A 26,978-nucleotide genomic window follows, 5' to 3' on the forward strand; every position below is an offset into this window, starting at 1 on the left:
TGGCGGTTGCCAGGGGCAGTGGGGTGGACAAAATGGGGAGATGTTGGTCAAAGGATACGCACTTTCAGTTATAAGAGGGCTAAGTTCTGGGAATCTAATGTACGGCATGGTTATTACAGTCAACAACACTGTGATATACTTGAAAGTTGCTAAGAGAGTAGATCTGAAATGTTCTCACCATAAAAAAAAGAAACAGTTAATGAGGGGAGGGGGTGGAAGTGGTGCCCACACTACTGCGGCAATCATCTCGCAGTATATGAGCGCATCTCAAGCAACACACTGTACACCATGCCATATGTCAATTATATTGCAGTGTAACTGGAACAAAAAGAGAAATATTTACCCCCCTAGAAAGTCCCCTCCTATCCCCTTACAGTCCATGCCCTCCCCCATTTACAAGCCCTGGGAGCCTGGGGTCTACTTTCTGTCACCAGAGTTCTGCGGTTTGCAGTTCCACAATTTCATGTAAATGGGATTCTACAGTATGTAGTCTTTTATGTCCAGCTTCTTTCACTTGGCAGAAGGCTTCTGAGATTCAATCATGCTGTTGTCTCAGTAATTCGCGCGTTTTACTGCTGATTAGTATTCCATCTTATGGCCATACCACCATTGGTTTATCTAGTCACCAGTCACTGGACATTTATTTGGGTTGTTCTCAGGACTTGCTAACAATAAAGCTATAATGAACCTCTGAGTACGTCTCTCTGTGGACACGTTTTTATTTCTCTTGGGTAAATACCTGGAAAATGGGATGGCTGGTTCTTTGAGTAAAGGTATGTTTAACCTTATAAGAAACTGCCACCGGTCTTCCAGAGTAGCTGTAGCACTGTGCATTCCCAGCAGCACCGGAGGAGAGCCCACTGCTCTACACTCTCATCAGCACTCGGACTGTCTCAGACCTTCCAGTGGGGAAGGAAACGTATCTCACTGTAACTTTCATTTGCATCTCCCTCATGAAGAATGAGGCTGAGTCCATCAGCATGGCTTGTTGGGTGTAGCGTCTGTCCAAATCTTTTCCAAACTTTACTCGAGTTATTTCTCTTATTACAGAGTTGTAAGAGTTTTTCCTTTACATATATTCTGGATACAAGTCTTTAATCATATATACATGATATATATGATTTTACACATATTTTCTCCCAGTCTATGGCTTGCCTCTTCACTATCTTACTGGTGTCTTTTGAAAAGCAAAATAATTTAATTTCGATGTTGTCTAACTTGTCAATTTTGTCTTTTATAATTCTTGCTTTTTATGACTTTCCTATGAAACCTGGGTCTAACCCAAAGTCACAGACTTTCTCCCATGTTTTCTGCTCGCTTTATGGTTCTTAGTTCTACAAGTGGGTCTATGATGCTTTCTGTATTAGTCTGCGAGGGCTGCTATAACAAAGTGCCACCAACTGAGAGACTTAAACACAGAAATCTACTGTCTCCCAGTTCTGGAGGCCAGAAGTTCAAGATCAAGCTGTCAGCAGGGTTGGTTCCTCCCGAGGCGTGTGGCAGAGAATCTGTTCCCGGCCCTCTCCTAGCTTCCAGTGGTTTGCTGGCCATCTTCAGTGCTCCTTGGCTTGTAGAGGCATCAACCTGATGTCTGCTTTCATCTTCACACGGCGTTCTGACTATGTGCATGGCTGTGCCCAAATGTCCCCTTTTTATCAGCACACCAGTGATACTGGATTAGGGGTCCACCCCACTACAGTATGACTTCATCTTAACAAATTACACCTACAACGACCTTATTTCCAAATAAGGTCACATTCTGAGGTGCTGGGGGTTAGGATTTTAACATATGAATGGGGGGGGGCACAATGCAACTCATAACTCATAATACTTTTCAAGTTAATTTTTGTGTATTTCCTAAGGTAAGAGTCAAGGTTCATTCTGTGCATATAGCTATCAGATTGGTCCAATACCATCCGTTGAAGACATTATCCTTTCCTCATTGATTTATTTTGGCACCCACGACGAAAACAATTGACCACACGGTCTATTTCTATTTCCTGACTCTGTTCTGTTCCACGGATCTCTGTCTACCCTTAATCCAATACCACACTGTCTTAATTACCGTAGCTTTATAAGCAGTCCTGAAATCAAGGAGGATAAATCCTCCAACCCTGTGCTTTTTCAAAATTGATTTGACTATTTTACAATCAGTTTATCAATTTCAACAAAAGATCCTGCTCTGGGATTGGGATTGTGTTGAATTTATAGATCAATATGGGGAGATCTGACAAATTAACAATATCAAGTTTTTCAATTCATAAACACACATAAATATAAAAATCATTTATTTAGGTCTTTTTAAATTTCTCTCAATACTGTTTTGCAGTTTTCAGTGTAACAGGTATTGACATATTTTGTTAAATTTTCCCGAGTATTTCATAATTTTGAAGCTACTGTAAACAGTATTATTTACTTAGTTTCCAAGTATTCACTGCTGGTGAACCAAAGTACAGTTGATTTTTATCTACTGACCTTGTATCTCACAACCTTGCTACACTAATTAATTCTAATCACTCTTTCCTAGATTCTTTAGGATTTTCTAAATATAAGATCATGCTTTTTATAGAGGCATTTTTACTTCTCCCTTTCCAATCTATGACTTTTGATCTCTTATTCTTACCTTACTGCACTGACTAGGTCCTCTGGTATATTGTTGAATAGAACATTATATAAGAGCGGACATCCTCACCTTGTTCTCAATCTTAGTGAAAAGGTATTCAGTCTTTCACCATTAAGTATGTTAGCAACAGATTTTCTTGGTAGATGGCTTTTATTAGGTTGAGCAAGTTCCCGTCTATTCCTAGCTTGCTGAGAATTTTAAATTCATGATGGGTGTCAGATTTGTCAAATAGAGTTTCTCCATCTATTGACATGGTTCTTCTATTTTACTCTTGCTATTATAGTGAACTGCACGGATTGACTTTCAAATGTCAAACTAACTTTAATTCCTGAGGTAAACACAACTTGGTCATGATAGACTGCCCTTTTTACATACTGCTGGTATTTTTTTGGACTATAGTTTTTTCCTCCCCCTGGTAATGTTTTTGTCATTTGGTAGAGGGTAATGCTGGCCTCATAAAATGAATCGGGAAATGTTCTCTGCTCTTCTATATTCTGGAAGAATTTATGTAGAATTGGCATTATTTCTTCCTTAAACATTTTGTACAATTCTCCAGTGAAGTGATGAGGGCCTAGAGTTTTCTTTTGGGGAAGATTTTTAACTACAAATTCAATTTCTTTAATAAAAATAGGGTAAGTAGCCCTACTAACTAACTAGGGCTTTTAATTAACTAGAGTTATCTATTTAATTTAATTGAGGTTATCTCTCTCTTCTTGTGTGAGCTTTAGTAGTCTGTCTTTTTCAAGAATTTGTCCATTTCACCTCAGTTTCTGCGTCTGGGGCATATGTTGCTCCTAATACTCCTTTATTATCCTTGAATATACACAGGCTCTGTAATGACATCCCTCTTTCTTTCCTGTCACTGGTAATTTGTGTATTCTCACTTTTTGTCCTGATCAATAGCCATGGCTTAGCAATTTTATTGATCTTTTCAAAGACCCAGCTTTTAGTTTCATTGATATTTCTTTATTGCTTTTCTGTTTCATTGATTTCTGCTCTTACCTTTCTTACGTTTGCTTTGGGTTTAATTTGCTCATTTTTTCTAGTTTCTTAAGGGAGAGAGACTTGCGTCACTGATTTTAAACTATTCTTCTTTTCTAATAGATGAATTTCATTAATCTACGGATTTCCCTCTAAGTAATACTTCAGCTGCATCCCACAAATTTTGCTATGTTGTGTTTTGATTTTCGTTCAATTTAAAATATTTTCTAATTTTCTTTGTAATTTTTTTCTTTGACCTGTTAGTTGGGGGTGGGTTTATTTCCAAATATGTGGGGGTTTTCCATATGTTATTAATTTCTAGTTTAATTCTGTTCTGGTTAGGGAACATATTTCGTATGATTTCAATTCTGTTAAATTGTTAACACTTGTTTTATGGCCCAGACTACAGTTTATCTTGGTAAATGTTCCATGTGCACTTGAGAAGAATGTCTATTCTGTTCTTGTTGAGTGGAGTGTTCTATAAATGTCAATTAAGTCAAATTGGTCAACGATGGTGTTCAACTCCTCTATATCCTTAATGAACTTCAGTTGTTGTTTTATCAATCACTGAAAGAGGAATGTTAAAATCTCCAACTATAATTGTAGGTTGGCCTATTTATCTTTTCTATTCTATCAGTTTTTACTGCACGTATTTTGAAACTTTCTCATCACGTACATACACATTCAGGATTGTTAAGCCCACTGGATATGCTAACCCTTTTAGCATTATGAAACATCACTCTTTAATGGTATAAGTTTCCTTTATATTTATTCTACTTAAGATCTGTTGACGACCTTGTACGTGTAGGTTTAGAGTTTTCATCAAATTTAGAAAAACTCAGCCATTAACTCTTCAATTTTCTGGCCCTCCTCACCCTTTTTCAGGACTACAGTCACACACATGTTGGATCGCCTAATATTATCCCACGTCACTAATAATCTGTTTATTTGTTTTCCAGTCTTTCTTTTCCATGTGCTTTGTCTTGGACAGTTTCTATTGCTATGTCTTTAATTCACTGATCTTTTCTTCTGCAGTGTCTAATCTGCTGTTTAATACCTTCTGCTTTATTTTTCAATTCAGATTATTGTATTTTTCATCCCTAAAAGTTCCATTTAGGTCTTTTTTATATCTTTCTTTTTCTAATCCATTCTCTCTCAACAATCCTTCACTGCCTGTTGTCCAATGTCTAAAAACCATTATTCACATATGTTTGGGTTTCTAGTAGGTTAAGGCAGGAAGGTAGGTCCCATCCCTGTTATTCCATCATGGCCAGAAGCAAAAGACCACATTCAATTACTGATTTGAATTACATCCTATCTCAAACAATGCTTCCACTGGGAGGCTGTGCACAAAACCTCCACTGCACATTAGTCTCTTCCCTGCCCAACTGTGCAGATACTGACACTTTATCACTAATAAGGCATGTACATGACTATCTACCCAAACACTGTGAATGCCTTGGTGGTTTATCTCTATCCACAGTGCTTAACAAAATGATCAGCAAACAGCAGGTGTCTAATAACTGCTGGATGACTGGAGAATAGATGAAAGAATTCATGCATACAGTCTCATGCTATGCTCTTTCACACCTACAAACACAACCTGCTGTCTGATGAAAAATCATTAAAGCACAACAAAGCACTGGCCTGGGACCCAGGAGACTAGTCTCTACCAGCAGGACTATAAATCACTTGAGAGCAGGGACTGTGTCATGTGTCACTTCTGCATAGCTCCAAGCACCTGAAGTGTCAGGCACAAATACTAGTTGAGGTGGACTTAACACCCATGACCTGTGGTTCAGCATCATTTTCCACAGGCAGATGAGCGGTGCTTTGCTTTTTAATATATCCACACACCCACTTGTACGTGCTACTAAATAGATTCCAAGTTTCATATTAAACCTACATAATTTTAAATTTTCTTGTAATGGTAAAAGGTCATTTTAACTGCAGACAACTCATCAGTTTTTGCAAGAAGTTTAAATTTTTTTCTTTGAAGAGAGATGGCATAACCCAGCAACCAGCAAATGGGCATCGGAAGTCTCTTCGGAAAGGTTACTCATATCCTGCGGGAAGAGCCACTGTACCTGAAGCAGCAGTGCCCAGGGTTCAGGAGCCCAGTCCCCTGTGCCACCTCCCCACCGCTTCTTTATGCCAGACTCTGCTGGGAGGGAGGGTAAACTGGGTGCATGTTAAAGCTTCTTCCAGTTCTAACGTGCATGTTGGATCAGCCTGATAGTTCACCCAAGCTAAAACACATAACAGAAATCTGAGGCCAAAGAACCTTCCTCAACTCCCAATGATCCTCCTTTCCTGGCTACTCTATTCTTTCACCACAAAGTCACTAAGAGAGTAAGCTGTCGTCCTGCACCATGATGATTACGTGAACCTTAGTTTCCACATACATAAAAAGAGGAAGAATAAGGCCCATCTTGCAGGGCTGTTGTCAGAATTAGAAACTGTAAGGAGCCAGCGCCTGACATGAAGGAGTCCAGTTCAATAAATGATGTCAATTATTACATAGAAACATTACTTTTTAATTTTTTTAATCAATGACCTAGGAGTGGAAAGTAATCAGTTATTTGGCAAAGACCTCAAGTAAACCTCTCCATATACCTGAGCTCCTTCCTCCTTTAGCTCTAAACATCTCCTCTGCTTTCAACGCACAACTGGACATCGACCAAGGCCCAGTCCCGCGCCAGGCCCCACGGCAGGCCTTGGTGCACCACGCGGAAGATGGTTGATCAGGTTTGCTGAGAACGAAGGAACAAACTGCAGCAACAAAAGGACTGCCTTACACTGTGGAGTGCTTTATCGCTTGCAAAGTGCTCCTGCACACGTCACAGCATTTGACTCCCACGACAGCCGCGAGAGGTAGAGGCCGGCAGAGCCTGACCTGCCCCCAGAAGACAACACGAGACTGACTCTGGGTAACACAGCTAATACGTGGTAGACTTGCATCTGCTTCAAGCCCAAGGTTCTCCACACTGAGCATTAAATGGTATTCAGAAAAATGACCCAAATATACACTGCACAGTCTCCTTTGGGAACCTAATTATATCTGTAGATTAAAATAAATCTCATGGACATGACTCTATTTATATAAAATTCAAAAATAGAAAAATAATTCTCATGGGACTTTTTCTTTCCTAAATAACAGGCCTGTCTCTGGGGAAAGCCAGTCTATGGCGCCAGCAGCCCGTGGCATTCCTCGGCTTTGCCACAGGAATGGATCTTCGGCTGCAAAAGAAAAAGCTGTAGCCATCTGAAACTACGGCGTAGGATAACTATGACCCAAACAGTCCTACAGAACAACAGAGACCATTCTCCCTACCATATGGATAGCTAAAAAACAATCAAAGCTACTGCTTTTTAAGTGCCTATTGTGTTCCAGGCTCAGAAATGTTAAGTAACTTCCCCAGAACTATCCAGCTGGTAAGTACCTTTCAGCTCCATCACCTACCATCTTTCTATCTGTGCTCCTGGGGAAAACCAAGGAAATAGGTTCTGAATTTCTTCTCCTAGGTGGCTCCACATGGCTATGATTACTGCATCACTGAGTCAAAAAGTGGAGTTCTAAGTCAAACTGCCATCAATTTTCTGTGAGGCCATCAGAGTCATTTAACCTCAGCCTCCACCTATGCTACAAACAGGGAAACAGTGTGCTCCATCTGCCTCTTGTGAGAATCGAGTGAAAGAATGAAAGGCAGACACTTTAACTGCACACAAAATTTACATACAGAAGAAATTATTCTTCACTTAAACTTCCACCACTTTTATCTTTCAGGGATAGATTCGCAAGTGAATTTTTCTTCTCCCTGAGATAGGAAATACAGAAGGCACAGTAAACATGCACTTTATTAATCAGGGAAAAAAACAGTTAAAACAAAACTTCTGCCTCTAGAGAAAGCTGACAAAGAGCCATTGTGCAGAAAATGACCTGCATGGTCATTCTTGTGACACAGAACTGGAAGGGCTCTCTGCCACAAGCCCTGCCATCCTCAATCTTGGCTGAGTGGTGGCTGTGCTTACAGACTGAATGTACAAAGATGCTTTTTCAGGATTCCCTTCCTTTTTTTTCCTTCTCCCCATAGCCCCCCAGTACATAGCTGTAGATTGTAGTTGTGAGCACCTGTGGCTGTGGCATGTGGGATGCCTCCTCAATGTGGCCTGACGAGCAGTGCCACGTCCACACCCAGGATCCGAACCAGGGAGATAGAGTGTGCAAACTCAGCGACTTGGCCAGGGGGCCGGCCCCCTTTCCCTCTGTTTTGAACAAAGTCCCTGGCTCTACAGGTGCAGGCAGTGTAATGGAGTACTACTGGCCAACACCCAGCACAGGCGTGAAGAGAACGTGGCATAATCAATGGGCAAATGGCTCATATGGACCTACCGCTTCCTAAAACTAGGCATTTGGTTTGAATGAAACTTTCAGTTAAACAAAAACATTTGGGGAAAAAAAGGCTTAATGAAAACATATGCTCTTTAGTTGCTTAGGTTAAGGAAACTGAGAGAGAACGGGAGTATCCGAGTAAGATTAGGCAATAAGACTACATCATCAATGACATAATCAATAAAATCTGGTCCAGGAATACAATCAGATTTTGCCCTACGCACCAGCTCTACCGGACTGACTCTGGTTGTGTGCACCGCCGTCTGAGGGAACAGACTGAGGCTATGTCTAGGCTCAGCAAGAACACGCTGTGCGACTGGGCAACATCTGCCACGCGCACAAGATCACATTAGCGCCCACTAGCCGCCCCAATGTAGCACGAAGCACGGAGTAATTTCAACACGCACTTGAGTCTTAGATGCACCCACTCTCACTCCCAGGAAAATCTGCTAAGCAGAGTTGCCAGCAGTAAAATCCAGAGCACGACTGGGACACTGTGTGTGTTCGTGCCTCCCTTCTCGCTATAAAGTCTAAAAATAAATAAACCACTTAGTCTTTGGACTTCATGGTAAAGGAAGAAGGTTGACGATACCATTCTGTTTTGAAAATTCTTTCCTCAAGAAACTATTGAGAAAAAACTGGAATCCTTATCCTAGAAAGTAAACTGCTAGGAAACTTGCTAAGACGGAAGATAATGTCAGTGGTGCAGATGACGTGCATGGCTCCCTGGCGCCCCCGGGAAAGTCAGTTCATAGAGCCAGAGGTCCTGGGTACCACCCCATCCTCTGCACTACTGTAGCCATTTGCCACAGTGTCTCCTGCCCTTTCCCGGCTCCTAGCTCAGACAATGAATCAGAACTCAGACATCTTCACTGGCTCTGCCACCTATGTGACACCTACGTATCATGGCAAAACACACTCCAGCTTACCAATGGGGTCACTGACTCTTATTTGAAAAACACATATCCTCAAAGGAAAGAATGGCTAAAAACATTACTTTGTCAGTCAAACAATATACAGGCAAAGTGTAGATCTAGTCATTCCTAACTAAAGAATAACTAACCCAACCCACTTGTTTTACGTATGAGAACGCCAGGGCCCAGAAGGCAGAAGGGACCTGTCTATGCGGAGAGAAGGATTCAGGGTTTGGGAATAAGTCAATATGGTCCACGGAGTGACCCAGAAAAGATTAATAACTCAGACAGGCTAAACAGCCTAAAAATTCTTCACTGTTCAGTCAGCTATGCTGAGTGAGAGACACCTCCAGGTAGACAATCTGTGCAGCAACTTCTGTAAAACGCATCTGAGCCATGTAACTTAACCAGCGAGAGAATGAAGACACTACACAAGGTCCCAGGGCCTACAGTGCTGGCCTTGTGAGACCTACAGCAAGGGGTCTGTTCCTCCATCCTGACGTGAGCACACCTAGCAGCGTGTGCTGTCAGAAAGCCAGTTCCAGCCCCTGTGACTGTGAATCATGCCTCTGTGCTGTGGACACTCCCTTTAGGAGGCAGCCACCACCAAGTTTAAACAGAGTGTGTCCTGACTGACACTGCGGGAAGTCATTAGTCAACTGATGCCTGTTCCGCCCTTATCTGGGTTAACGAGCTATCTTTCATTAACAGTAAGCTGGCTTTTACAGGATACATAGTTTTTAAAAAAGGAGAACGTTTTAAAGTTAGAAGACATATGTTTTAAAAAAACAGAATGCTGAATATATTGGTTCTTTGGTTTCTGGCAATCCCGGGACTTTGAGAACCCTGAATAAACTTTTTAATTACACACACACACACAAAATCCCAGGACTTTGAGAACCCTGAATAAACTTTTTAATCTCACACACACACACACACACACGTTTGGTTTCTCAGGATGACTGGCCAAGGACTGGCATCATTATCCACTGGGATGAGCTGTTCGTCTAGATCTTGCCTTTCCATTTTGATGGTAATTTAGTTTTCCTCTTCAGCCTTCAATTCCTGCTGAAAGGCTATGTCAGCCCCATCAACTGCCGTGCACCACTCTGCCTCCCTGGGAGCTGACCTTTCAGAGCCCTCGGACGGGATTCCTGTCCTAACAGAGGGAAGTCTTCCCTCCGCTGCCAACGAGGTTTACAGTGGGATTTTGGGGAAAATAATTGGGATCTGATTTTGCTTCCATTTGCATCCAGGGTCAAGAGCTTGCCACTCTGAATGATGAGAACGAATTAATTTGTCCCACATCCCCCAGTTATTTTTAAATTTATGATTCATCACAGGATGGTCATATTATTTATAGAAAAACTTCATCTTTTTTTATTGTTCCTTTTGTAAGGTTTAATCTAAAATACATCCACATGGTTCTACAATCCAACATAAGAAGATAAACAGGTCTCCCTGCCGTTCCTGTTCTCTACTTACTCTTCTCTCACACACACACATTGGCCGTTACTTTATCAGTTTTATGTGCATTCTTCCAGAGTTTCTTTACTTAAGTAATAAGTGAATAAAAGGTATGTGTTTATATATTCTTTGGTGGTTTTTTTTGAGGAAGATTGGCCTTGAGCTGACATCTGTTGCCAATCTTCTTTTTTTTTCTCCCCAAAGCCCCAGTACATAGTTGTATACCCCAGGTGTACATCAATCTAGCTCTTCCATGTGGGACGCCGCCACAGCATAGCTTGATGAGCAGTGGGTAGGTCCACATGCGTGATCCGAACCCGTGAACTCCAGGCGCTGAAGCAGAGCGCATGAACTTAACCACTCAGCCACAGGGCCCACCCCTGTGTATATATTCTTGTTTTTCCCTTTTTATTTTACTCAAAAGGTAGCATGCCATACACATTGTGTTACACCGTGCTTTTTCATTTAACAACATATCTTGGAGATCTTTTCATTCAATACATAGGGAGCTTCCATGCAAAATGGCCCAGGGCCGGGACAGCCAGGGGTCCAACAGATGAGAGCAGTTATTAGCCTGGGTTCTCAGAAGCCCAGGAGCAGCTGCTCACCCAACTGTCAGCACAGCAGCCTGGTCTCCACACTGGCATGTGTCCTACTTCTCAGAAACCATCTCAGCCCCGGAAAGGGCCCTACCCAGAGAACCAACCAACTCAGCTGATGCAACATCCTCAGTTTCCACACGACAAAGCAGGGAAGAGAGCAGAAGGGACTTGTCCAGGGTCAGACAGCGGTCAAGGCAGAACTGGAGGCTGCTGGTCTGCATTCCAGCCCCAAAGTCTCTCCATTGTACCACTTACATCACAAAAATTTAGGGATTTGTCACTATCTGCACAATTTCAAATTCCTGTGTCTAGCACTGGTCCCAACTGAGAAGGGAGCAGGCTGTGATGTGGTGGGAAGGGCGAGAGCACTAGCAGTAGAGTCAGGAGATCTGGGTTCTGGTCCTGAGCCCTCTTTGGCCCCCAGTTTCCTCATCTGTGAAATAAGAGGCTGGAACTACTGAAAATAAGAGGCTCACTGTGGTCTCTCCCAGTGCCCAGTCCTTGACCTCCACCTCCTGACCACCCTGCAGAGCGGTCTTACAGTTGTGCCCGTGCTCCTGCTATTAGTCAACCTAGAGCACTCCCTTTGCTTCTCTTCCTCCACATCCTTCAAGGCCCACCTTGACTTTTCCTGGCATCTCCCTATTCCGAAAATGCTCCCTGTGAACCAGCTGACACTCCCGCCTCACCACTGAGAACCTGCTCTCACCTCGACCTGGCTCACTCCTCCCAAAGAGCCGCACAATCGGGTCCCCCAGTCCACTCAGCTCGGAGTCTGCCCAGGTGAAGCGCCTTCCCTAACCTTCTTACCCAAACAGCACTTCCCACCCCTCTCCTGTCTCCGGGCTCTACACAGCTCTCAGCACACAACGATGTCTAGTCTATCTCTGCCCGTGGGAACGCAAGCTCCTTGAAAGCAGGGACGTGCCTTTTCTTTTTTTTAACTTAGAACAGCACCTGACACATAATAGACACTCAATAAATATTAGCTGAATGAAAGAAACATGATTATTTCTAACAATTAAGTGGCCACAAGGCCAAGCTGCAGGCTCCACTTCTAATACTACTGCGAAGCGTTTCTCACACCCAAGCGCTTGGTCTGTGAGAAAGCCCTGCATGGAGTCCCAGTAGGAGGGAAAATAAGTCAGGGAGGCAACAACGGGCTTTGAGAGACAGATGTAGCCAGGCACCCAGGGAGGGACCTATCTGGAGTCAGTCAGACTGGTTCTACTGCGGAACTCTGCCGCTGGGCAACCTTAAGCACGTCCTCACCCTCCATAAATCACACAAACCACCTCACAGGCAGACAACGAGGATGAGGGAAAGGAGTACGTGGAAGCATCCGGTCAGGCACAGGGCATCACACCCTCCAGGTAAAGTATTACCAAAGGCCAGGAGCAGGCTCAGATTGTTCATACGGGAAGAGCTTTATTTAAAGACAAACTGTCACACACAAGTGTTTACTCTTAAAAAAATATGTGCACATACACAAATGTTTGTCTACTTATATGTATGCATATTTTGGAATAAAGCACAAGTCTAAAAGACACACAGGGACAATGAACCCGACTTACTAGAAAACTCTCGCCTGAATCCTGCTACAAACCCCACTCTGTAATGTGAACCCCTCTTGCCAGGACTTCGGACCAACAGTCCACTGATGACTAAGAAACAGAACCTTCCAGTGGAAGAAATGAACTGCAACCTCTTCTACGAGCCTCCTGAACACAGCAGGTCACCCATGGCTCCACCCACTGTCTCTGTGCTGGTTAACAACAGGAAGCCACTCAGCCTCCTCTCTAAGTTACATCTCGGACAACCACCCCCAGAACAGGGTAGCAGTACTTGTTGCATTCGATGGATAAGAAAACCAAGCCCCAGCTCCTCTAAAAAGCCAATCTTTTTTTTTTATTATTAAAGATGAGCACCTGAGCTCACATCTGTTGCCAATCTTATTTTTCTCCTCCTTCTCCCCAAAGCCCCCCAGTACATACTTGTATATTCTAGTTGTAGGTCCTTCTGGGTCTGCTGTGAGACGCTGACTCAACATGGCCTGATGAGCAGTGCCATGTCAGCGCCCAGGATCCGAACCAGCAAAACCCTGGGCCACGGAAGCGGAGCACATGAACTTAACCACTCGGCCACGGGGCCAGCCCCTAAAAAGCCCGTCTTGCTATTCAGCCCACACCGATTTCTTCCTAACCTGAACACTTACAGGACTGACTGACAGGCACGCACTTTGGTGCTAGATCTTACGCCATCTCTGCAGCACGCCAAACGTCTTCCTTATGTGGGAAGGACTGTTTCCTCTTTCTCACATATTCCCAAGAGAACTTGGCCCAGGGCTTTCTTAGCATAAGAAAGATGCTTAGAAACACCAATCTAAACTGAACATAGAATGAAATCGTAGTGACTTGTCTCATAAGCTTACAAGAAATTTAGGAACAGTGACAAACTTAGAACTCTCACTTTCTAAGTTTCAAGTTTAATTCACAGCCTCCCAAAACAATACTAATTATTCACATCACTCATATTTTAATTTTGTTTGTAGGCAAAGCTCCATGAGGCATCCATCCCCAACAAGGAGAAAGAACTGACCCACTTCCATTTTACACCCAACAATGCCCCTGAAACACTTCTCCCGCAGAACTCGTAACAGTTCATTGCTCTGATGTTGACAAGGCTGCTCCCCAAGACAACCGTATGGTCCTCAAAAGCAAGAACACCATCTAAGCCATCTTCTTTTTTCTTATCACCTGAGCCTTATCACCTAGCACTGTGAGACACACAATAGCACTTAATAACCATTGGAGATTGTTAGAGGCAGAGCAGGTTAAGGAAAGAATGTTAAGAAAAAGAGCATGAGATGGCAAGACTGCTAGCCAGTGTGCCCATCTACACCCCACTAAATGTTTTATAAGAACCACGTTAATTACTAATAAGAGTGAGGATGAAGAAAAATGTATGTGAAACCCAAAACACCGATGGGGTTTGATTACACAGCAGTGAGTTCAGCTTCCATAATTAATCTATCATTCCACCTTCAAAGTACCTAGACGAATTCTGTCATTCTTAAAAACCATTATTCTTCCAAATAAACCTTTTTGAACTCTGCCTGGCACTTTCATTGGGAAAAACAAAAAGATCACTCAAATCCGACTCCTCTGCTTAAAAAAAAAAAAAAGAGTAAGAGAAAAACCTAAATCTCATCCTAATATAGCCGACAAAGTAATTTTTTCCACTATGAATAAACCTTCTTAATTATACTGAAGCATCTCAAATTGAATGTGTGTTACTGAACTTTGAAATATGCATGAATTATGCTACAACCTGGCAGATTACTTCTAGATAAATGATCATTACTCAGGAATGAAGAAATATTTTCCTTGGTCAATTTTTTCAAGTAGCTACAAGCCACTAGTCAAAGTTTCAAGTTAATGAAAATTCTACCTTTGCCAAGTCTGTAGAATACCTAACCCCATTAATTCTTCCAACTTTCCCAAGTGCAGATTGGCCTCAAGATTCTGAACCCTCTGTGCTGCCATGAGCGGCCTGGCTATTTCACATTCATTCTTGCCCCAAAGCCAGAGCGAGGGGTGCTCCTGCCAGACACTTCGAAAGGGAGGCAGAACACTGAGGAAAGACCACGGCCTCTGGAGTCAGGCTTAGGTTCAAATCCTGACTCTACTACCCACCAACAGTACGACACTGGGCAAGCTACTCAGTCTCTCTGAACCTCTACTGCCACACTGGTAAAATAGGGATAATTCCACTGTTCTAGGGCATTATGGGGACTACATTTTATTACGTACACAAAGTGACCAGCACATAACAGGGAATCAATTGATGTTAGTTTCTCTTCCCACTTTTTTCAAAGCCACAGGATACTTATTCAACACCCTCTATTAGAGCAATAGCTCTGTGTCCTACTTTGGAGCCATTCTTAGGCATGCTGGCAGCCAGGTCACAGTTCATTAAAACACTGACACATGTTCCAGGTGACCTATGCCAGTTTTTTAAAAGAAAGAGTTCTTGATGAAAACACAAAACAGCTTTATAAGCAGTCACTCCTGTCCTGCCTTTGATGCAAGAACAATTTTTTACAGTCTAACTACTTTCAAAAACCTCTTCTCTTTATTCCGGCTCCCACTGGTTTGTGGGAATTGTCACTGTCATTAGAGTAAATAACCAACACATTTATTCTGAAGAAACTACTCGCCAGAAGAATCGCTAGACGGACTCTTGGGACAGAAATCCTTGGCAGAATTCTAGATTTCCATTTAGTTTGCAAAACTGTGTGAATTCTAACAAAATGGTATCAATTTTTCTCCTATGAATACGAGCTTGTTTTAGAGAAAAAACTCTTGTCTGGATTTATTTTGCTCCTCTATTCTGGATTTATTTGGCTAAACATTTGCAGAAAGAGTAAACTCTTCTATTAGTTGCTATTTATATGGTTAAGTCGCCACACAAGTGCTAAATAGCTCCTGAGGGAAAAAACCAGCTTGGGATTTAAGCCAGGTGAAAACTGTGCAAAAAACAGAGCTCAAGAGATTTGAGCCTAGCATTTTGTCTGGGTTTGAAGAATTCTGCTATTTCAGGATTTTTCGTTTCTCAAGAATGGTTCGTGACTGCTCCTATTTTGCAGTTTAGAAGAAATGTAAGAGTTCCCTTCCTCTGTCCTGCTGGCACAGAAGAGAAGGGCACCAGCTAGCAGGCGCTATTTTTACACTGACAGCCAGAGCTATTCTGAGCGATTTTAGGACTATCCAATACTTACGCCAAGAGAAAAGGTTAGCATGACATCAGCAAGCTAAAAAGTAAATTCTGGTTTTGGACACTTAAGAAGCACATTCTTTTTAACAACCCCCCAGTCTATCTTCTGGTCGTAAATAATAATACAATTCAAAAACATAAGCCATTGAACCATAATTAGAAAGTCTTACCTTTTGCGCATCTCCTGTAAAATACGCGATGGCCAGGGTGGGCAGAATCATGAACAGAGCATTGTAATAGAGCAGACCGTACTTTCCCAGCTCCTAGGACAGGACATAATTAGCTGTTTCATTTGGCTCTAGCAGATAGAAATACTCAAGTCCATACAGAGTGTCACCCCCATTACACGCACACGCACACACACACACCCCCCTCCCCTACAAAATACACAGCAAATTAGTCAAGTCAGAAGTTTTGCAGACATTGATCACCTAAGCTTTCAAAACAAACAAAAAAGCAAACTTACAAGATTTTAAATTCATTTGAAATAAATTCCTTGAGTGCTTAAGATCAGAGAAATAAAAATGACATCAACTTGCTGCCTCAAAACAGCAAGTGGGGAAGACGTTTTTCCGAACACACACACACAGCTCTATAGACACACACCCCTGTGGCCCGTCCCTTTCCAGAATGGACTCAAGTCATCAGTCAGTCATGGGCTTTTCGGAACCATAACAGAGGCCATTTAGGAGAGACAGAAGGACAGATCCAGGCACACAGAGTCATACCTAGACCAACACAGACACAGAGCTTCCCAGTGAAGTATTTCTGACAACATGCAAGTGAGCCACAACGCAGATGAAGATTACGGTATCCACAACTCCCAAAACACAGGATGACTAGTTGCGCCCTCAGCTACTGGGGAGCAACGAAGGACCACACACGTCTTGAAACACAGGGAGCCTATGAGACCGCTGGGTCCACTCTGATTCTCACATGCCTGAGACACTCAGCAGGAAGCAGAGTCGCCGAAAAAGGAGGCCAGAGTTTGGAGGAGAGAGGAGAAGGCGATACCTGACTAACTTCTGTGACTGAAAGATCACTGAAAGATGGGAAAAGTCAAACTGCTTCTCAAAAGCAGCTTCGAGAAACTAGAAACAAATACCCAACGAGAGAAAACTAGTTGATTAGGCTGTCACATAACTACATAATGAAACAGTATGCAACCACTAAAAACGTTTAATAATACCGACTGACAAGGAAATGTGTTCATGAAACAGCACTAAACAAAATATAGGTTAGGAAACACGCATCATCCCCCTTGTTTAAAGTTTTCCACAGTTGAGTGTGTCCATGTGCACACACTGAAGGACATCCGCCAGAACACTGCTTCTCACCTGACGGTAGGATTACAGACTTAGTTTTCTTCCTCTCGATTATCCATGTTTCTACTACTTCTACCATAAATCTGTTACTAGCGTGACTGCTTTGAAGTTAAAAATGCTTTAAATGCAACAGCTACGTTCAGTCTGAAATGCGGCACTAACTTTCTGCCCGATGACTCACGCTGAAAGGACGATGATTATGAGCAGTCCTGAAACTATGTATGCACTAAAACTCCGGCTTTACTAAATGCGTCTCGGTATGGCCACACTGCCTCTTGGATAAACCAAATAACCGACGGCTTCCGGCCACCACAAGCATCAGTGAAAGTGTGCCTCATCCCTAGGGCAGCAAGAAAAAAGCCAGACCAGGACAAAACAGCCTTTAACAACAGGTGCCCAGTCAGCCAGAGACAAGGGTGTTATCCAGGAAGGAGAGGATGTCCACACACACACACACACACCTGACAAACAGCAAAAACTTAAATGCCAAACTGTTGTTTTTCTTTTCACATTTTAACTTGTTTTGAGTACCTTTTTCCCTGCCTTCTTACACTGAGTACATGGATAAAGCTTAGGTTAGGCATCGACACAAACCTGTGTTCCTGCACCGTGTTCTTCTATGGTGCTGCCCTCAACACCGTCTAATGGCCCCTGAATCGTTTTTGAGCCCTTCCATTGGACTTCTACAGTGCCCTGTTTATTTCTGACCTGTTGTTGGCTGACCTTTCAGACTACTGGAAGCCTCTGTGCCTCTAAACAGAATTCCAGCTTCCAATGTGTTGCTCCCAATCCATAAACTATGAAAAGCAGATCAATATGCTCAAAAGTTCCTATACGAGTCAGTCTTAAGTTACTTCTGAGTGAGGAACTATGGAGCTCTCCCGGGAATAAAATACTCAGAAACTCTCTCTGCTTTCTTCCAGGTTCTAGGATGTACCCTAGAATGTGCTGTCCAACACAGCGGCCACTAGCCCTAGGCTGCTATTTCAACTTAATTACATTAAACTACTAATTCAGTTCCTCAGTTGTGCCAGTCACTTATCAAGTGCTCGACAGCCACATGGGGCTAGTGGCTGCTGTTAATGGCAGCAGAGACACAGAAAATTTCCATCATCAGAGAAACTTCTATTGGACAGCACTGTTTAGATAACCGAGGCTGCCTGACAAATGAAATGTTACTATTCATACCTATTTTCCAAAGCAGCAAATGGGCTGAAGGAAAAAACAGAGTAGAACTAAGCCTCTAACTGCTCCCTTTTCTCTATTTCAAAAAGATGAAATGTTTTAATAGTAGCTTCCACTAAAATGCAATTATCTTAGAGAGCCAGCAAGGCAAATAAATGGAGAAAAAGACATGAAAGGCATATTTAAAGAAAATTTGTTAGAACCAGATCTACACTGACCCCAGCTCTTCAAGGATATTCAAAATAAAGATTCTCTGAGAATAAGGAAAGCTCCCGGGATGGCCATGCATGGTACGGTTCTTTCAGGAGAGGGCAAAGCCCCCACCGAGACGATACAAACTCGATACCAACACTACTGTTGAGTAGGGAGGGGATGATCTGAGCTCCAAGAAAGGCCCTGAGTTTCAGAAATACTGTACATACAACAGAGCACACCAAAAACCAAGCCAACAGGTTATCTGACTGAAGGGAAAACATGAGCAGGAAAATGAGATAAAGCCATGGTCAGTTACAAGACTTAAAGAAGAGATTAAAAACACACCAGCTGCTCAGGAAAAACTATGGTGCCATCTACGATAAATATCTCATGTGGGTCCTTATATAGGACACAGGATGAGAGAAAGAACAACTCCTTCTACAACGACCTGATGATATCAGAGCTGAGCGCCACAGAGCTTCTTGTGACAACGACATATGCTCACACCACAATGCAGCAAGAGCAATGTGGCTCAGGTACTCAAGCTTTCTGGTGGCCTGGCTTGATCTAAAACTAAAACTGAGCGTGTCTATATTCAAAGCATATCGCAAGCAAACAAAAGCTATCTGGAAAGCCTTTGTGAGCACACTGCAGGTTGAGGGAAAGTAGCTGGGCACACAGAGCTCATGCCTAAGAGATGGAGGCCGGGGAACTGGCGTTGCCCCGAGAGAGACAGCGACCCCAGTGCTCCCTGCTTGTAGGACAAATATGCAGTCCATCTTGTTCTGTGCCCCTTCCAACACCCACTTCTCCTCAATCGGCTCGAGAGCTTCCAGTTATCTCTCTCTTGCCCAGGCCCCTCACCAAGTCCTGTAGAACACAGCCATGAACATCATGACACTTTTCTCTCAAGAGCACTCGTTACTAACACCCCTATCTCACTCAAAGTCAACATTCACCCAATGCCTTCCAGAAAAGCCAAGAGTTAAATCTAATTGCTAATTCATTAATTGAAAAATAAAGTTTCTTACATGAGCATCAAATTACAGGCATTCTACCCTCAGAGATCCCGTCTTTCCCATCCCTTCTAAGTATTTTTCTTTATTCCTCACTTTCCCCCGATGACTTGATATTACCATTCCTAACATCAATAACCATGTCTTAAAGAAGCTTTAAATTGCTACCTACTTTTGAATCTAATTTTTGCTTTACGTATGCACCATTTGCTGCTGTCAGGACATCGTTTATCAGAATAAAAACATATCCTTCCAGATCAAATGCCAAGTCAGAGCTGCAAAACATAAGGAACACTTTAATAACAAGTTACATTTAATGGACGTGCATTTAATTTTAGATAGGTCTGAACTACAATATTTGCAAGAACATATTGTTATCTAGGTAAGTGAACATCAGGCATTTTATCAGCTGCTGGTATTTCTTGATTCCTGGTTACAGTGTGCAATTTCATACTTAATAAGGGAGTATTCAGAAATGAGAGCACTAGCATTTAAACACAAAAATTAGCAATAACCAATCATGTCAGCTAATAGCACACTGCTCTAAATTGAGTCAGCAAACAACAAGCAGCAACCAAATTCACCATTACAATCCACCTGAAGCAGGCAGAAGGCATCAGAGGTCAATTTCACAGACAAAGAAACTGAAAGACAAAGTTGTTAACGTGATTTTCCCAAGGGTCACATAACAGGTAGGACTACCTTGCAAAGGTGGTTGGGCCACTGGGTAGCATTTCTTTTTTTTTTTTTTTTTTTTGAGGAAGATGAGCCCTGAGCTAACTGCTGCCAATCCTCCTCTTTTTACTGAGGAAGGCTGGCCCTGAGCTCACATCCGTGCCCATCTTCCTCTACTTTATGTGTGGGACGCCTACCACAGCATGGCTTGCCAAGTGGTGCCATGTCCACACCCGGGATCCGAACTGGGGAACCCCAGGTCGCCGAAGCGGAATGTGTGAATTTAACTGCTGTGCCACCGGGCTGGCCCCCTGGGTGGCATTTCTGAAGTGTGGATCGCGGTTAGTCCTAATCAAGATGAAGCTACAACAGTGTCGAAGCACACAGCATGAACTCAAATACTTAAATAATTGCATATGAGGTATAACTGGCAGGATTAGGGAAACTGAAGTTTTCTAGTATTTAGCGGAACACCAAGCACACGATAAGAACTTAGTAAGTTGAACAGAATAAATGAAAATCTCAGTAAAGTAAGCCCTCAGCATACTTTAGCACCCTAGCTAAAATAGCGGCCTCACATTCTGTCATTTTACAAAGACACTACACATTTGTAGCTAAACTACCACATGGAACGAGGCTTCTGAGGCGCTTCAAGCCACTGCCATTTGAGGCAGAAACAGCCTAACTAACGCACACCTGCTCTTCCAAGCAGCCTGAGGTCCCTCTAACTTCAGACTCCCTTCCTCCCAGTCTCTTTCGGAAGCAAAAGGTTCTCATTGAGACAAGGCTGGTCCAGAGAGCATTCCTCCTCAGAAACTCTCTGCAGGCCAGTTAGCCCTGAGGAACTCCTGTTGTTTGCCCCAATTTTGCATCCCACCAGCTTCAAGGAAATGCTTCAAAGACAAGCAGGGCAGCTCTAAAAAGAAAGGGAGGGGCCTCGGGTAGAATTTTGCTCCAAGGAAGCAGTGCTGCCTAGACAGATTCAGTCAGCTACACGACAAAACTCTAGTAACCAACTGTTCTAGCCTCTGTTTTTAGGAACAAAATTTCACTTGGAGATTTAGGGTGGAAGAGGACTTGACTTATAATACTTTCCCCCCACCTACACCACAGGGATATGATGAATGAGCCAATCCAATAGCACACTGAACTCCCAGACGGAAAATACACGTCCCACAGAGTTTGTGGCATTAGCGAACCCACATATGCAGGCCCTGGGAAAAGCAAAATGTTGGAGAAGGCTTCTGGCCATCATTTTAACTTTCTCAGTTTTTGGGTATACATTTTCTCCACTCATTTTAAAACTAAAACGTAAGAACAATGGAAAAAGCTTTAATAATTTAATAGAATATCTAAGTTATGGCTTTTGTGATATATCTTAAGTGAGGCCAAATAAAGCAATTCTATTATTTACTATTCCCCAAGGCAAATAATTCCTGGTCATTTGCCTTTTATGAGACACTATTTTCTTTACCAGCATGCAAAGTAAAAGAATGCCCCGAGAGCTATGAAAGTGCAGGCTCTGGAGGCAGGCATAGGTTCAAATTCCAGCTCTGCGGTGTGCTGGCTGTGTGACCTTGAGAAAGTCTTTGAACTTAGGTTTTAGTTTCCTCAACTATAAAATAGGAAAACTATACCCATATCTTTCAGAGTTGTTGTGAAGAATACATAAATATGTGTAAAATGCTGAACATATTGTATGGCACATGGTATGTGCCCAATAAGCAGAAGATGGTAAAATAAACGCTAAATTACATGAATTTAACTTTTAAAAATCCTAATAATCTCATTTTGCCTGGCTTGCTCTTAATACAACCAAAAAGATGTAGTCTTTTTTTTTTTTGGTGAGGAAGATTCACCCTAACATCTGTTGCTAATCCTCCTCTTTTTTCACTTGAGGAAGATTAGCCCTGAGCTAACATCTGTGCCAATCTTCCTCTACTTTGTATGTGCAATGCCTCCAAAGCATGGCTGATGAGCAGAGTAGGTCCACACCCAGGATGCAAAACCATGAACCCAGGCCACCAAAGCAGAGCATGCAGAACTTTAACCACTCGGCCACTGGGCTGGCCCCCAAGATTTAGCTTTTTGAAGAGCCTTTTGGATGCTTTTCAAGACATGATTCTTATCCAGCCTATAAAAAATTCTCTTTATTGGTAAATGGTCATTTATTATGAATAACTATTGATACTTTCTAATGTGCTCTCATAGGTTTTACACAGGCCCACATCTTACCTGGCAGCTACGAAAGCTCCAATAATCATCGCAAATACAGTCATCTTGATACCCCAAGAAAAAGTCTTCCTACAAAATAAAACAATTAATATATAAATGTGACTTCAGTTATTCACAGACTCACTTTAGAACACAAGCAAAAAACATATGATGTTTTCTTTAATAAACCTATAAACAATCATGTTTCCGAGGAATGGATAATGTTTAGAAGGAACTGGAAAAACGTTTCCAAGAGATTGGATGTTTAAAAGAACCCCTTTGAGCTGGAGACATGAACAGACATTTCTCCAAAGAAGATATACGGATGGCCAATAGGCACATGAAAAGATGCTCATCCTCGCTGATCATCAAGGAAATGCAAATCAAAACTACACTAAGATATCACCTTACACCCGTTAGAATGACAAAATATCTAAAACTAATAGCAACAAATGTTGGAGAGGTTGCGGAGAAAAAGGAACCCTCATACACTGCTGGTGGGAATACAAACTGGTGCAGCCACTATGGAAAACAGTATGGAGATTCCTCAAAAAACTAAAAATAGAAATACCATACGATCCAGCCATCCCACTACTGGGTATTTATCCAAAGAGCTTGAAGTCAGCAATCCCAAAAGTCCTATGCACCCCAATGTTTACTGCAGCACTGTTGACAATAGCCAAGACATGGAAGCAACCTAAGTGCCCATCAACAGACGAATGGATAAAGAAGATGTGGTACATATATACAATGGAATACTACTCAGCTGCAAAACAGAACAAAATCATTCCATTTGCAATAAAATGGATGGACCTTGAGAGAATTACGTTAAGTGAAATAAGCCAGCGAGAGAAAGATAATCTGTGTATGACTCCACTCATATGAGGAATTTAAAATTATGGACTAAGAACAGTTTAGTGGATACCAGGGGAAAGGTGGGGTGGGGGGTGGGCACAAAGGGTGAAGTGGTGCACCTACAACACGAATGACAAACATTAATGTACAACTGAAATTTCACAAGATTGTAACCTATCAATAACTCAATTAAAGAAAAAAAGAACCCCTTTGATGAAGCAAAAACTTATTTTGTTATATAAATAAGCATACTCATTTTTTTCTTATTCTTCTCATTTGTGATTATTAATGCATTTGAACTTTTCAAATCAGAATTTCTTTAAGTAGAAAAGGGTCTCACATGTTCGTGATAAAAGCAGCCAAGACGTGAACACTATTGAAAACCTATGCTGGTGCTTCTGACCCGGCTGCACCCAGCGGCAGCAGTAGGTATACGAATTCTGGAAAGTACATCTTACGTTCAGACAGGTTTCCTTCGTAACATTCCCAATTACTGCTCCCATAAACTATCAATTCCTACAGCAAAGGAAGAAAGTTGCCTAAACGTCTCAAAAGATAAAGTAGAAACAAGACAAATAATTTTAATATCTCATGTATGCTGGGCAGCTTTTCAAGGTGACTAAAGTTGGTTAAAGACTGGATATATTAGAAATTTAGCTCACTTGAGTAAAACTCCTTCAGCAAACATTGTAAACAGGATGGAGAACCTTCTCAGAACTGTAAACATTGGCAAGCTGCAAAAAAAGAGAAACAGGTAATTGGGTGAAACAAAGTTTAACATTTTATTTTTTTTAAACTAAGTTTCTCCAAACTAGTATTTTAAAATAATGCTAATCTCTTCCTTCCATTATGGAAATTCCACGCTGATTAAACTGTGATTAAATTAAACCTTTATTTCTCTCTACAAATAATTCTTATTTGAAAACCTGATGGGGTTGCTTTTATAAAACTACTAGAGATGAGGACACCAAACTAACTATAAAATGGTAGAGATCACACATTTATTATCAAAGACTACTAAGAGCAACTTTTCAATTTTAGTCTGCGTGTCAGGTAAACACCCTGAACAGTAACCTTGCTAGTCTTTAAGAGAATAAGACGTCTTCCTCCTTTCTTTCCTAGACTCACCTCCCTTTCCAGCCCTCAACCCTCCAAACCACATCTACGATAATCTCCCCCAAGAAACATCCCTTGGTTGTCCTTTTGTGGAAGTAATTTTGTCTTCCTCTAAAGTTTCAGAGCATTTTGCTTGCACTAATCCAACAGACAGCCTCTTGCCATACAGTCATTTGTGAATAAATCTCATCTCACTCCAAAGTGCCTTATACTGGGAATCAGAGATAGGGTGTGAACGGATGGATGGATGGACGGATGGATGACAAAGTATGAAAAAGAGCGAACTCCAGACAAGCAGCACTTCGCAGCAGGCCTGCATTTCCTTCCGACCAGGTAATGAGATGGAAAAGGATGCCCCCACCCATGATAAATCTGACCTCCAGGACACCCTCCCCAGAGATTCACCGTGGCCATTCACTCAGGTTTCTGGGGTCTGAAGAAAGAGGAAATGAAAATCTCTCTGCCTCTGATCCTTAGAGAGCTCCTCCTTCTGTTTTACAATCATCCAATATAGCAGGGGCTTAGCTCATATGCAAGGGGTGAAGCCATGGGTTTCCGTTAAGTAGTTTCCCTATGTGTATAATTTTAATATCACAGACACCCAATATATACTCCACTCCTTAAGTGGAGAAGTCAAGAACTGGGAGGTTAGAGGATAACAAGACAGTGCTGTCACGGGCTAGAGAACTACTGCCTCTTTCTAAAAGCGACTATGCCGCCTCTGCAGTTATCCGGCCCGGGGAAAGTATTAATCATACTTGAATTAGGGCTCCATCTAATATTATTTTAACTACCTCAAGGTAAAAGAAAAACCAGCAAACTTCTCATATCCATCCTCTTATCTGGCTTGAGGAATTTGCCTAAAATATAATATTTATGAAGTGTGCCAAAGAATTGAAATCCCAAAAGCCGAGCATACATCCTCCACTATTGCAGGTCTGGAAAAATAATGAAAATCTCCCAGCACAGATTTTATAACATTTTAAGACTTCCATCATCAAAGTGAGTGAAAAAACCCCAAAACAAACAAAAACTCCTCTTTCTCTTCAAACTTAAAGAACTTCAACAAAAGCCTTTGGTGTGATCTTCATTATTTAATAACAGAAACTTTCCAGTCCTTCCATTTTTTTCCAGAATCAATAACAACGTGTTAAATATTTAACATTCAATTACAATTTTAGGAATACATTATATTAACCTCACTAGTAAAATAAAGTTATCCATACTTCAGTTTCTTTGTGCTGAACAGTCCCGTGATTTGGTTCCCAAAATATAGTAGAGGTAGTGGAAACGTCTAGAAAATTTAAAAAGGGATAACAAAACTCAATAATAAAGATAGCTAAAACAAGGTCCTGTCAAACAGAAACAGTTTTGTTTATATGATCAAATTCTTTCCACTTAAAACATAAGGTTAGTTCTCATACACAATTGTGGTCCCCATGAAGCACCCACACAACATTATTCCTGGATAAACAGCACTACTACAGTAGAACGAGAGAGGAAAGAATGGACAAGGGGAAAAGAAACAGAAATATGAGTATGATCCAACCATAGGGCACAGAAGCATCCTTTGCTTTAAAACATGACAACACATTAGCCCACCAGCAAAAGGAAAGGCATTTCATCCTCACGCAGAGACAAGCAGAGGCAGACAGAAGAAGATAAACCCCCAGAACAGTGAATGAATGCAGCCTACACCAGCCAAATTAGACGGATGCAGAAGATGCAAAACCGTCGTACTCCCAACAAGTGTTCATTAATTAAAACAGAACACAAGATTTGTAGGGGCTTTTTTCCTTAACTTTAAAGAGATTGTGAGACTTTTTTTTAAATACACGTTACTACTTTTACTCTTCACCCTCATTATACCCACTCTGGATTGGGCGATTTCAAGGCTGCAATTTTTAAATATGCAAAAAAATATACATAGTGACTTCTTTTCAGAAAATAAAGTATTACTTTAATTTTTTTTACCTTTCGAGGTACATTTCTATCAAGGTCAGGAAACTTGACCACTCTGAGCGCCTTTCCCACCCAGAGGACTGCCACTGTGGCCACCATCTGTAAACAGAGCACACAGATGCACTGTTCTACACAGAAAGACACACACACAAGTTCTAACGACACAAACCACGTAATGCTGAAGATTCCAACTAACCTGGCCAAGTCCAACACACAGGGAGGAGGGAAACCTACAGAAACGGGAGAGAGAAAAAAAAACAGAGGGTCAGAAAAACCCCAACGCAGCTCTATGAATTCAATCTGCACATCGACAACCTTAAAGCGCATTCTGATACAAAACACACTATCTGCCCCTTATCCAAAGGGAAACGGGGGAGAAAAGTCCCCGCCGGGGCCAGGCAACCCTTCTGATTTTGCAGCCTCGGGCGCCCACTTGTCTCATCCGGTGCGATCCCGCGGCTGCAGCTGGCTGCCTGCAACGGATCTTTCAAGAAGTAAAGGCAAAGGTTGCTCTAACGGTTTCCCCCCTCTAATCGGGGTCCCAGTGACAGCGGCGGACCCCTCCCACGGGGGCTGCGGCACTCGCCGGCCCCGGAGGCCAGCCCCGGCCCGGGGTGCGGAGCCGGAGGCGCCCGCCCCTGCCGCCCCGCCCGGCGCGCACGGGGCTCAGCGCGCCCCG

At 42.3% G+C, this 26,978-nt stretch overlaps 1 protein-coding gene across 3 annotated transcripts in view; it reads right to left on the minus strand.

The window, feature by feature from the left end:
* SLC35D1 (solute carrier family 35 member D1) overlaps nt 1–26,965 on the minus strand; it is a 51,935-nt gene extending 24,970 nt beyond the window's left edge. The window contains exons 1-8 of one of the 3 annotated variants that reach the window (XM_046645710.1): nt 26,733–26,965; nt 26,496–26,529; nt 26,312–26,398; nt 25,564–25,631; nt 23,884–23,955; nt 22,388–22,456; nt 19,650–19,752; nt 15,927–16,019 (exon numbers count right to left, since the gene is read on the minus strand). In XM_046645710.1, coding sequence (XP_046501666.1) covers nt 15,927–16,019; nt 19,650–19,752; nt 22,388–22,456; nt 23,884–23,955; nt 25,564–25,631; nt 26,312–26,398 — 492 coding nt within the window. In that variant the 5' untranslated portion in view covers nt 26,496–26,529; nt 26,733–26,965. Of the gene's footprint in view, nt 1–15,926; nt 16,020–19,649; nt 19,753–22,387; nt 22,457–23,883; nt 23,956–25,563; nt 25,632–26,311; nt 26,399–26,495 lie in introns of all 3 variants that reach the window. The other 2 variants (XM_046645709.1, XM_046645708.1) reach the window with 2 other exon arrangements.
* Nucleotides 26,966–26,978: the final 13 nt, after the last annotated feature.

Source organism: Equus quagga, chromosome 18 (genome assembly GCF_021613505.1).
Source record: "Equus quagga isolate Etosha38 chromosome 18, UCLA_HA_Equagga_1.0, whole genome shotgun sequence".
NCBI classification, from domain to species: domain Eukaryota; kingdom Metazoa; phylum Chordata; class Mammalia; order Perissodactyla; family Equidae; genus Equus; species Equus quagga.